General features: G+C 36.3%; 1 protein-coding gene across 1 annotated transcript in view; it reads right to left on the bottom strand.

The window, feature by feature from the left end:
- Window positions 1-12,875, bottom strand: part of DARS1 (aspartyl-tRNA synthetase 1) — an 83,729-nt gene that overhangs the window by 66,981 nt on the left and 3,873 nt on the right. Inside the window, exon 3 of the mRNA XM_032145575.2 lies at window positions 10,369-10,461. Within this exon, the coding sequence (XP_032001466.1) occupies window positions 10,369-10,461 (93 nt within the window). The remainder of the gene's footprint in view (window positions 1-10,368; window positions 10,462-12,875) is intronic.

The raw sequence follows: 12,875 nt of genomic DNA, 5'->3' as shown, positions 1-12,875 counted from the left end.
GGAGGGCGAGGCGGGCGGATCACGAGGTCAGGAGATTGAGACCACCCTGGCTAACACGGTGAAATCCCATCTCTACTAAAAATACAAAAAATTAGCCAGGCGTGGTGGTGGGCGCCTGTAGTCCCAGCTACTTGGGAGGCTGAGGTAGGAGAATGGTGCAAACCCAGGAGGCGGAGCTTGCAGTGAGCCGAGATCGCACCACTGCACTCCAGCCTGGGCGACACAGCGAGACTCCATCTCAAAAAAAAAAAGCATATGCATGCCCTTTAACCCAGCAATCTCATTTCTATATACCCATCTTGTAGAAATACTACCTCGTGTAGATCTATAACTAGTTACCATGGAAGGGTTTCCAAGAAACACTGTTAATTATTTTAAAAAGTTGAAAAAAAATATGTAAAGTATAACAAGACATATTAAACATACACACACCCAAAATAAAACAAACTGTGTGTGTGGGTGAGTACATGCACATATGTACATTACAAAGATTTGGAAAGACACTGAACAAATTAAGAATGAATAATAAAAAAAAGAATGAATAGAAAAGGTTGGGGCAGAGGATAGGTAGCATAGAAGAAAAAAGGGAGTATCATTATTTCTGTATTCTTTTAAAGATTCATATGCAAGTATTAATGTATTATTTGAGTAACTTACATTAAGTATTATAACTTAAAAATAGAATAGAATTTTCCAGTTAAAATTTATGAAGACCAGATTATAAATGCAAAATTCCACAAAAAGTAAGTTAAACAAGCACTATACTAAAAAAAAGCCACCCGCAATTGAGTTTATTCAAAGAATCTAAAAATGCTTCAACGTTATAAAATATATTATTGTCAATCACTACAATTACATAAAGTTGATTCTTGTTATTTATAGAAGTTATGCTCTGTAAAGCTGCCACAATACTGAATTAGGGCATACTGAATCATTGCTCCTGAGGGAAGTTTAAGGTTAGGTTTCTTCACGCTTATGGTCACAATATTTTTGCCAACTGATTAATACATAACCTTCTTTTGTGTGTGTTTCTGTTTAAAGATACCTTAATATATATTGTTGAGTCATTAACACTTAACTCATGAACAAGGGCACTGTAACTCATGCCTAAACAAAGCATATCTAAACACAGGTATTTTCTCCTTAAGGGAACAGCACAGTCTTCTTGTGCTTGCGAACTTTAGAAACATTTGAGAACCATACTTGGGGGCCAATTTAAAAGGCAAAAGCAAGCTGGGCACAGTGGTGCATAACTATAGTCGCAGTTACTTGGGAGGGTGAGGCAGGAAGATTGTATGAGGCCAAGAGTTGGAGGCTGCAGTGCGCTACAATCACACCTGTGAATAACCACTGTACTCTAGCCTGGGCAACATAGTGAGACCCTGTCTCAAAAAAAAAAAAAAACCCATTAAGCATCTTCTTGGACCACAACAGAATAACACTACAAATCAATAATGAGAAATTCTGGAAACTATATAAACACATGGAAATGAAACAATATGCTCTGGGATGACCAGTGGGTCAATGAAGAAATTACGGAAATCAAAAAATTTCTTGAAACAAATGATAATGGAAACAACATGCCAAAACATAAGGGATACGGTGAAAGCTGTACTAAGAGGAAAATTATACCTATAAGTATCTACCTAAAAAAAGAACCTCAAATAACCTAACAATGCATCTTAAAGAACTAGAAAAGTACAAGCTGAACCCAAAATTAGAAGAAGAAATAATAAAGATCAGAGCAGAAATAAACGAATTTGAAATAAAGGAAACAATATAAAAGATCAATGAAACAAAAAGTTGGTTTTTTGAAAAGATAAACAAAACTGATAAGCTTTTAGCCAGACTAAGGAAAAAAGAGAAAAGACCTAAATAAATAAAATTAGAGATGAAAAAGGAGACATTACAACAGATGATACCACAGAAATTCAAAAGATTAGTGGCTACTATGAGCAACTATATGCCAGTAAGTTGGAAAATCTAGAAGACATTTCTAGACACATACAACCTACCAAGATTGAACCATGAAGAAATCCAAAACCTGAGCAGACCAGTAACAAATAACAAGATTAAAGCCGTAATAAAAAGTCTCCCAATAAAGAAAAGCCCAGGACCTGATGGCTTTACTGCTGAATTCTACTAAACACTTAAAGGACTCACACCAATCTTACTCAAACTGTTCCAAAAAACACAGGAAGAGAAAATACTTCCAAACTCATTCTAAGAGGCCAGTATTACCCTGGCACCAAAACCAAAGACACATCAGAAAAAGAAAACTACAGACCACTATCTGATAAATACTGATGCAAAAATCCTCAACAAAATACTAGCAAACCAAATTCAACAATACAGTAAAAAGATCATTCATCATGACCAAGTGGGATTTATCTCAGGGATGCAAGGACGTTCAAAATATACAAATCAATCAATGTAATACATTGTATCAACAGGATGAAGGACAAAAGCCATATGACTATTTCCAACTGATGCTAAAAAAGCAGTTGATAAAGTCCAAATCCCTTCATGATAAAAACCCCCCAAAAACTGGGCATAGAAGGAACACACCTCAACATTAATAAAAGCTATATATGACAGATACACAGCTAGTATTGTACTGAATGGGGAAAAACTGAAATCCTTTTCTCTTAGATCTGAAACACGACAAGGATGCTCACTTTCACCACTGTTATTCAACGTAGGACTAGAAATCTTAGCTAGAGCAATCAGATAAGAGAAATAAATAAAGGGCATCCAAATTGGAAAGGAAGAAGTAAAATTATCCTTTTTTGTGGATGCTATGATCTTATATTTAGAAAAACCTAAAGACTCCAGAAAAACCTATCAGAACTGATAAATTCAGCAACCAGTAAAGTTGAAGGATACAAAATCAACATATAAACATCAGTAGCATTTCTATATGCCAATAGTGAACAATGTGAAAAAGAAATAAAAAAAAGTAATCCCATATACAAGAACCACAAATAAAATTAAACACCTAGGAATTAACCAAAGAAGTGAAAGATCTCTGAAAACTATAGAACATTATTGAAAGAAATTGAAGAAGAAACACAAAAAAATGGAAAGATATTCCATGTTCATGGATGTTAACAATCAACATTGTTAAAATGTCCATACTACTCAAAGTAATCTACATATTCAGTGCAATCCCTATCAAAATACCAATGACATTCTCCACAGAAATAGAAAAAAAAAATCCTAAAATTTACATGAAATCACAAAAGACCTAGAATAGCCAAAGGTATGCTGAGCAAAAATAATAAAACTGGAGGAATCACATTACTTACTTTCAAATTATACTACGGAGCTATAGTAACCAAAAACAACATGGTACTGGCATAAAAACAGACACACAGACCAGTGGAACAGAAGAGAGAATCCAGAAGCAGATCTACACATCTACAGTAAACTCACTTTTGACAAAGGTGCCAATAGCACACACCGGGGAAAATACAGTCTTTTCAATAAACGGTGCTGGGAAAACTGGATATCCATATGCAAAAGACTAAAACTTGATCCCATCTCTTACCTTATATAAAAATCAAATCACAATGAATTGAAGACCTAAATCTAAGACTTCAAACTATAAAACTAATACAAGAAAACATTGGGGAAACTCTCTAGGACACTGGTCTGGGCAAAAATTTCTTGAGTAATACTCCACAAGCACAGGCAACTGAAGTAGAAATGGACAAAGGGGATCACATCAAGTTAAAAAGCTTCTGCACAGTAAAGGTAACAATCAACAAAGTGAAGAGACAACCCACAGAATGGGAGAAAGTATTTACAAACTACCCATCTGACGAGGAATTACTAACCAGAATACATAAGGAGCTCAAGCAACTCTATAGGAAAAAAATCGAATACAATTTTAAAATGGGCAAAAGATTTAAATAGACATTTCTCAAAAGAAGACCTACAAATGGCAAACAGGCATAGGAAAAGTGCTCATCATCACTGATCTTCAGAGGAATGCAAATCAAAACTACAATGAGGTATCATCTCCCTCCAGTTAAAAAAGCTTATAACAAAAAGTTAAATAACAAATGCTGGTGAGGATGTGGAGGAAGGGCAACCCTGGTACACTGCTGGTGGGAATGTAAATTAGTACAATCACTATGTAGAACAGTTTGGGGGTTCCTCAAAAAACTAAAAATAGAACTACCACATGATCCAGCAAATCTCACTGTTGGGTATATACCCAAAAGAAAGGAAATCAGTGTATGGAAGAGATATCTACACTCTCATGTTTACTGCAGCAGCATTCACAACAGCCAAGATTTGGAAGCAACCTAAGTATCTAACAACAGATGAATGGATAAAGAAAATGTGCTACATATACACAATGAGTACTATTCAGCCATAAAAAAGAATGAGATCCTATCATCTGCAACAACATAGATGGAACTGGAGGTCATTTTAAGTGAAATAAGCCAGGCACAGAAAGACAAACATCACATATTCTCACTTACTTGTGGGATCTAAAAATCAAAACAATTGAACTCATGGATATAGAGAATAGAAAGATAGTTACCAGAGGCTGGGAAGGGTAATAGGGGTTGAAGGCGGGGGGTCCTGGGGAAATTAATGGGTACCAAAAAAAAAAAAATAGAATGAATAAGACCTAGTATTTGATAGCAGAACAGGGGGACTATAGCCAATCATAATTGTACATTTAAAAATAACTAAAAGAATGACTGGGTGTCGTGGTGGCTCACAGCTGTAATCCAAGCACTTTGGGAGGCTGAGGTGGACAGACAGCTGGAGCTCATGAGTTTCAGACCAGTCTGGGCAACATGGCAAAACCCCATCTTTACAAAAAAAATGAAAAAATAAAAAATAAAAATTAGCTGGGTGTGGTGACATGTGCCTGTAGTCCCAGCTACTCAGGAGGCTGTGGGAGGATGGCTTGAGCCTGGGAGCCACAGGTGCAGTGAGTTGAGATTACACAGCTGCACGCCAGCCTGGCCCATAGAGCCAGACCTTGTCTCAAAAAAAAAATAAAATTTAAAAAACAAAAATAATTAAAAGAATATAACTGGATTGTATGTAACACAAAGAATAAATGCTTGAGGGGATGCATACCCAATTTTCTATGATGTGATTATTACACATTGCATGCCTATTTGAAAATATTTCATGTACCTCATAAATATATACACCTACTATGTACCCACACAAAGTTTTTAAAAGTCCTTTTTTAAAAGGCATAAATGTGGCATTAAAGAGACTGTGAAAGGAACACTTATTTACAATATGAGAGCTGAAACAAGAAGGCAAAGCATTACTGTGTTTGACTTTAATTGGGAATGTGTGTACTGGATGATGCAAATACTCTGCCACTCTGCACATGTATAGGTCTGGCATGACTGAGAATGACCACGAAAGTGCTGCAAGTGTTCTGGGGTTATGAATACATTTTAGCCAGTAGGTGAATTTGCGAATACACAGTCCATGAATAATGAGGATCAACTACATTAAAATTTATTTTATTACACAGAAAATTTCCAACAAACACAAAAGCAGAGTGAATAGTATAATGAACCTCTCTACATATACATTACATAACACGATTATATTTTGAAGGGAAGAAATGCTAGAAAAAGGTCTGATAAAATTCAACATCTCCTCCTGACAAACAGAAAACTTGGATGGGAAACTACTTTTAATCTACTTTTTAAAACTTTGCCATTTATTTTCTAATGACATTTTATGTAGAACCCTAAACTCAAAATCATTCATTTAGAACTGGAATTTCTGCTCTTTCAAAAATTCTTCATTGTGTGAATCCCTGAAGTACTAGAGAACCTACTAGTATTGCAAAGAGAAACAAGAAATGAGATACAAACACCTGAAAGAAAAGGACATAATGATCATTATTTGTAATGCCTCTCTTCACCTCAAAAAACTGAAAAGCAAACAGACTTGGAGAAAATTATTTGTTCTTTTTAAATAAAATACGAACAGGGCAAGAACAAACAATATACAAAAGAAGTTCAAAATAGTTAACATATCAGGAAAAGAAGTTTAATCTAACCAGTGACTGAAACACAAAGCAACGATGGATAAACCTGAACTTTATACAAATGGGAAAAATATATGTAAATAAATATAGCCATACTATGAAATACTATGAAACCATTAAAAAACAATGATGCGGCCGGGCGCGGTGGCTCACGCCTGTAATCCCAGCACTCTGGGAGGCCGAGGTGGGTGGATCACGAGGTCAGGAGACTGAGACCATCCTGGCTAACAGTGAAACCCTGTCTCTACTAAAAACACAAAAAAATTAGCCGGGCGTTGTGGCGGGTGTCTGTAGTCCCAGCTACTTGGGAGGCTGAGGCAGCAGAATGATGTGAACCCAGGAGGTGGGGTTTGCAGTGAGCCGAGACTGTGCCACTGCACTCCAGCCCAGGCGACAGGGCGACAGAGCGAGACTCCGTCTCAAAAAGAAAACAAAACAAAACAAAAAAAACACAATGATGCAGCAGGACTATACGCACAGACATGAAAAGATATCCAAAAGATAAAGAAAAGTGCAGGTTATAAAATAATACAGAGTATTAAAAAAATTTTAGCTCAAACACACATATACACTCACATTGACCCTCAACTTCCCCATAAAAACAAATCTGAGGCCGGGCACAATGGCTGAAGCCTGTAATCCCAGCACTTTCGGAGGTCGAGGTAGGCAGATCACCTGAGGTCAGGAGTTTGAGACCACCCTGGCCAACATGGTGAGACCCTCGTCTCTACTAAAAATACAAAAATCAGCTGGGCATGGTGGCGCATGCCTGTAGTCCTAGCTAAGGAGGTTGCAGTAAGCCGAGATCACACCACTGCACTCCAGCCTGGGTGACAGGGCAAGACCCTGACTCAAAAAAAAAAAAAGCCCCCATCTCTACTAGAAATACAAAAATTAGCTGTACGTGGTGGCAGGTGTCTATAATCCCAGCTACTTGGGAGGCTGAGGCACGAGAATTGCCTCAACCCAGGAGGCAGAGGTTGCAATGAACTGAGATCGCCTCACTGCACTCCAGCCTGAGTGACAGGGCGAGATTCCACCTCAAACAAACAAACAGAAAAAACCCCACAAATCTGTAAAGAAGAATTACAGTCAGTTTTCCACTTTATATCTGATTTAATTCTATAATGCTTGGGTATTTCACAAAAAATGGTTATTACTTTTATAATCTAGAACAAATTTTTCTATTTTGCAAATTAAAAATACTGTAAATGATCATGTAGAGCAACATAAAACACTGATATAGCATATGAACTAATTTTTGTAAAAGAAAAAGTATCAATTTTTGTTTAAAGCAATTTCTATCATTTCCAACTTTCACAGTGTTTTTATTCTCTTGGGAGCAGAAAAAGTGAATTACATTTTCTGCTTTATTCTTTAGTTTTTGTGCTGTTTGAGTTTTAAAATAGTGCATTGGCATTTAGCCCCTCCAAAATTCCCCAATACCCATAAATAACTCATTTTTTTGAGAAAGAATAAGTTAGTTAATATACTAATAAAAAGTGCTATGAAATTCCTAAATTAAAAACTCTTAAGAAAGTTTTAAACCATTCAGTCTGTTCGTAACATTGACACTCATAAACTCTCCCTATCAGCCCACCATTATTAGCTCGTATCATCAATAAAGTCCTTACACCTTGCAATTTGTTTCAGGTTTTGAGGCAGGAGGCACTATCAATTAAGAGACTAAAATAATTTGTCACAAATGGAAAAAAAAACACTAGCAGATGGTACAGGAAGAACATTCTCAAATCCAAAGATCTGCAATGTTTTGAAATCCAAAAACTTTTTGAGTGCCGACATGACTCTCAGAAAAAATGCTCATTGGAGCATTTTGGATTTCAGATTTGGGATGCTCAGCTAGTAATGCAAATATTCCAAAAAAAAAAAAAAAAAATCCAAAATCCAAAACACTTCCAGTCCCAAGTATTCTGGATAAGGGATACTCAACCTGTATATTTTTTCACTTACGTGATGCTTCATACTTCCATGCTGATCTCAATTAGAGTGAGCTACTGGACAGCAAGAGTAAGACCCAGAAGACAATGCTCTATTATATGTGTATAAAACACCTATTTTATTCATCTATTATTCGGTAGGGTTCTTATTATGTGTTGTGTACCAAACAAAGCAAGAAAATAAGCAGTAGCACCTTCCAAGAGCTGACAACAGGAAATAAGACACATAAAAAACTACAATGGAAGGCAAGTAAGTAACTGTCATGCTCATTAACATGACTCGATTATTGAAGGCTTACACTGCACCAAGCATAGAGCTAAATACTTTATAAATATTACTACATAACATCTTATAAGCTAGGTATTAATATATACTTGTTTTAAGAGAAGACACAGGATTAAAAAGGTTATGCAATTTGCCTAGAGTAAACAGATTGTAAGCACAAATCCAGGATTCAAACACACATCTGTCTCATTGAAAAGGTCTTATAACCACTGGGAAGTATCACTCATATGTTTTAACTGTTAAGAAGAAAGAGACATGGCAGTCATAAAATAAAGGGATGGGTGTGAAGGGAAATATTCTTGGTTCAGGCTTACTTGTAGCATGCATCCTATCTTCTAATTTGCTAAATTACTATGTTTAGGAAAAAGTGCCCAATTTGGACAGAACAAAGGCTCTCAGCATAACGGGAGAGAGATGAGTAAATGAAGGATTATAATACAATGTGACTGACTATTGGCAGAATAAATGGCCCAACCTTTCAGGAAGGCAAATCAACATTATTCGAAAATTTAAAACTCCACCAGTATTCTTCTCAAAGTCTGTCAGTATTCATCAGGGGAGGATACTGAAAGAATAGACAAACTCTTAACAATGGTGGCCCTGAGAGTGAAATATGTGTACAAAGTGCCGGAATTTTAAAAATAATGGGCATGTATTAATTCTACAATAAAAAAATTATAAAACACAATTAAGAAATGCTCTATTGGCTGGGCGCAGCATTTTGGGAGGCCAAGGCGAGAGGATCATTTGAGGTTGGGAGTTCAAGACCAGCCTGGCCAACATGGTGAAACTCTGTCTCTACTAAAAATACAAAACTTTGCCAGGCATGGTGGCGCATGCCTATAACCCCAGCTACTTGGGAGACTGAGACAGGAGAATCACTCGAACCCTGGAGGCAGAGGTTGCAGTGAGCCAAGATCGCAACACAGCACTCCAGCCTGGGTGACAGAGCAAGACTCTGTCTCAAAAAAAAAAAAAAAAAAAAAGGAAAAGAAAAGAAATGCTATATATCATGGGACATATTAAATACTATAGAAGCAAAGTAGAATTTTTAAAATAATGGGCATGTATTAATTCTACAATAAAAATATTATAAAACACAATTAAAAAATGTTATTATCATGGGACATTAAATACTACAGAAGCAAAGAACTCTGCTAAAGAGACGGAGGTGTCTTAGAAAGCTTCTAGCTTCTGTTTATACTCCACCAATTACTACGAGACTTTGGGTAAGTAGCTTCATTCTGAACGTGTTTCCTCATTTATAAAGTGGAATAGGAATGCTTGTTCTGCCTACTTTACAAACTTGTAGGGATGATCAAATGTGAAAAAGTATGAAAAGCATAAAGTTATAAACTAACGCGTCAATTGATATTTTTAGACAATTCTGAACACTATAGTAGGCCAATTTTCTATAAGAAACAGAGGTCTGTCTAAATGATCCTAATGTTTCTTCTCTGTTGTTGAGGCTAAATTTTTAGCACTGTCTGAAAGAACTTTCTATGATGAGAATATTCTGTATTTGTGCTGTCTGTCCAAAATGGGAGCCGTTAGCCACATGTGGTCATTAAACTCTTGAAATACAGCTAGTATGACGGAATTACTGAATTTAAATGTAAATAGCTGCATGTGGTCAGTGGTTACTGTATTGAATTGCACAGTCTTATCTTTTGTTCACTTCTCTCCTCATCTAGATAATTACAAATATAAAAATATTAACAAACAGGAAGTTTCTCAAAAACAGTCTTCACTTAAATAATTAAACTTTACTCTTTTTTTATTTTTATTTTTAGCTACTCCTTCTCCAGCTGAAAATAATTAAACTTTAGAGCGATGCTAGAAAAGTAGCTTGAAGTCTTAGATTTCATCAGTCTTTAGGGTCAAATTATTTGTAAGGATGTCTTACAGGAATCTAAAATTGATTAACCTTGGGTTAATACTTTACGGTGACTTTTAAGAAAGAAAAGTTATATGTTTTTGTTTTGTTTTTAAAGATTTACTTTGGTCTGTAAGGAATATGTAAGACAAAAAATTTGGAGTCCTTACTGAAAGAGCTTTAACAAAGAAATCAATCCTACCTTTAGCTCTGCTTGTATGAACTCTTGCACGCACCCAAACAACTTCATCAGCTTTTTGTGTTGTCAAGTCTCTAACCCGAACCAAAACTCGATCTGTAATAACAGTAAACAATTTTTATATAGTAAAATAATTTTTAAATTCAGAATTTACAAAGAGATCATAATTATTTTTGACAACTAGCGTAAGTACTTGGAACCATCTTGAATAATTCTCAATCTTTGACAACACTGTCTTCTGTATCACGTTCCATATGCAATTTGCCTCAAGTTTTGTGAATTGTGCTTTCTAAACATATTTTTAAAATCCGTCTATTTCTCTACCATCTTCACTGCCGCCACACTAAACCAAGCTATTGTCTCCTACCTAAACTACAGCAATAGCTTCCTAACTGCAATCCCTGTGTCCCCTTCTAATTCAGTCTCCTTTGAAGTCAGACAGTTTCAAAATGCAAATCTGAACACTTCAATGACTTGTAAGGCCAAACACAGCCTATCCTGCCTAGGACATGGAACTTTTGCCTGCCTGCCACAGTACCTAAGTCAGCTAGTCTCTGCCAAGTCTGGACAGTTGCAGTATCCTATTCCCCAGGATGCAGTGACTCTGAGCTAATCAAAGTCTTTCTCTGGGACTAAATATACAGATGCTGGGAATGAAGCTCTCTTTGCTGGGATTGCTGCGCTGACACGGTGCAGGCCCAGGGCCGCAGCTTTCACCTTTCCTGCTATGTTTGCAGGATTTGAGAAAGACGCCAATATCCTAAAGGAAACAGAGCCAAAAGGTGGAGAAAGGCCTGTAGATGCTTCCTGAGCCCCAAGATCCAATCATGCTTGATGTCATCTCATACATTTCCCTATCGAGCCTTTTGGCTGTAAGTGAGCCCCAACTATTATGCTCCTAATACTAAACAAAATATTACATTCATCTAGAGTTCCTAAACAGGAAAACAGTTACAAAACAACTATTATGTAAAGATGTGTATACAACGCAACATTCAACAACATTTTTGCTACTCTTCTAAATGCAATCATTTGATTAGAGAAAAACATTTAAGTATTAGTTAAATTAAACATAGCAATAGACATGACATTACAATATCAAGAATACCTTTTGAGACATAAAATGAAGTCAAATTATAAATACTGTATGTCTTACCGAATTTGTCTAAATGTATTTATAATTTGCCTACTGAAGAAAAGATGCAGCTGCAGAGAGAATCCCATTTACAGGAGAATAAATAACATGGTTCTCATAGCCAAAAGCAAAGAGAATGAAAGAGGAATTTTAAAGCCACTGGCATCATAAGAGGATTTCTGCAAAACACTGCCAACAGACTTTATGAGTTAAGCCAACTTCCAAGTCTGCTGTGTAAACTCAGGCAAAAGAAAGTGTGAAAGAGAAAAGACAGACACATCAGCAGAAGATTTTAAAAGGCAGATTTGAAAATGCCAAGACTGAAAAAGCAATGGCTAACCAAGCAATCACAACTCAAAACCACACAAAACAGAAAAGCATAAATCTAAGAGATATGTGATAATTAGGATAATTTTACTAGCACTTTGGAAAAGAAAAAGGGTAATGGCTCTTCTTTCTTGTGGCATGGCAATTAACTAGCATAGGGGTTCTCAACCTTTAATACATCCGAACACACCTGAAGCCCATGCCATACTCACACCAGTATGACTGGCTAACCAGTAACAAGCAAGGTAGTAGGATTTCAGCTTGAAAACTGCACTTTTAAGAGTCACGGGCATCAGAGTGATTAACGTGGAGAAATGGAAGCAGATGAGAAAGGAAACTACCTTGAGCAAAGAATTGGGATTTTTGCAGAGGTAAAACCAAAGGTAGAATTTTATTGTTATGTTACTATAACCATATTACATACATAGGTTATCTTTCTCTCTAAGTGGAAGAACGCAACAGTCTGTGGATTTACCAGCAAAAGAAGAACAGCAATTATGTTAATGGCTGCTTTGGGCCTATGTTAAAGACTTCAACTCCAGTGAGCTTCTTTGTATTACAGCTCAAGGAAGTACAGTTGAGAAAGACACCTAACCTGAAAACAAAGTCTCAAGTGTCTCCTCCTGCTTGCCCTGGCAGAGGAATATCATCCCCTACACTTTACTGCTCATAGTCTATTTTATGTAGGTTGAGCACTCCTAACCCGAAAACCTGAAATGCTCCCAAATCCAAAACTTTTTGAGTGCTGACATGATATTCAAAGGAGATGCTCATTGGAGGATTTTGGATTTTCAGATTAGGGATGCTCAAGTGGTAAATATAATGCAAATATTCCAAAGTCCAAAAAAAATAAATAAATAAAGTCCAAAACACTTTTGTGGTCTCACGCATTTTGGCTAAGGGATACTCAACCTGTACTCAATTATTTTATTTCATCTTTATGTTTTGGAAATGATTTTCAGAAATTTTAGTTTTGGGTTTTTTTTTTTTTTTTTGAGACAGGGTCTCACTCTGTTGCCCAGGCTGAAGTCCAGTGGTGTGATCATGG

The sequence above is a fragment of the Hylobates moloch genome, unplaced genomic scaffold (genome assembly GCF_009828535.3).
Source record: "Hylobates moloch isolate HMO894 unplaced genomic scaffold, HMol_V3 SCAFFOLD_24, whole genome shotgun sequence".
Classification (NCBI taxonomy): domain Eukaryota; kingdom Metazoa; phylum Chordata; class Mammalia; order Primates; family Hylobatidae; genus Hylobates; species Hylobates moloch.
Note: the sequence above shows the minus strand (reverse complement) of the source record. Positions and strands in the feature narration are given on the sequence as shown.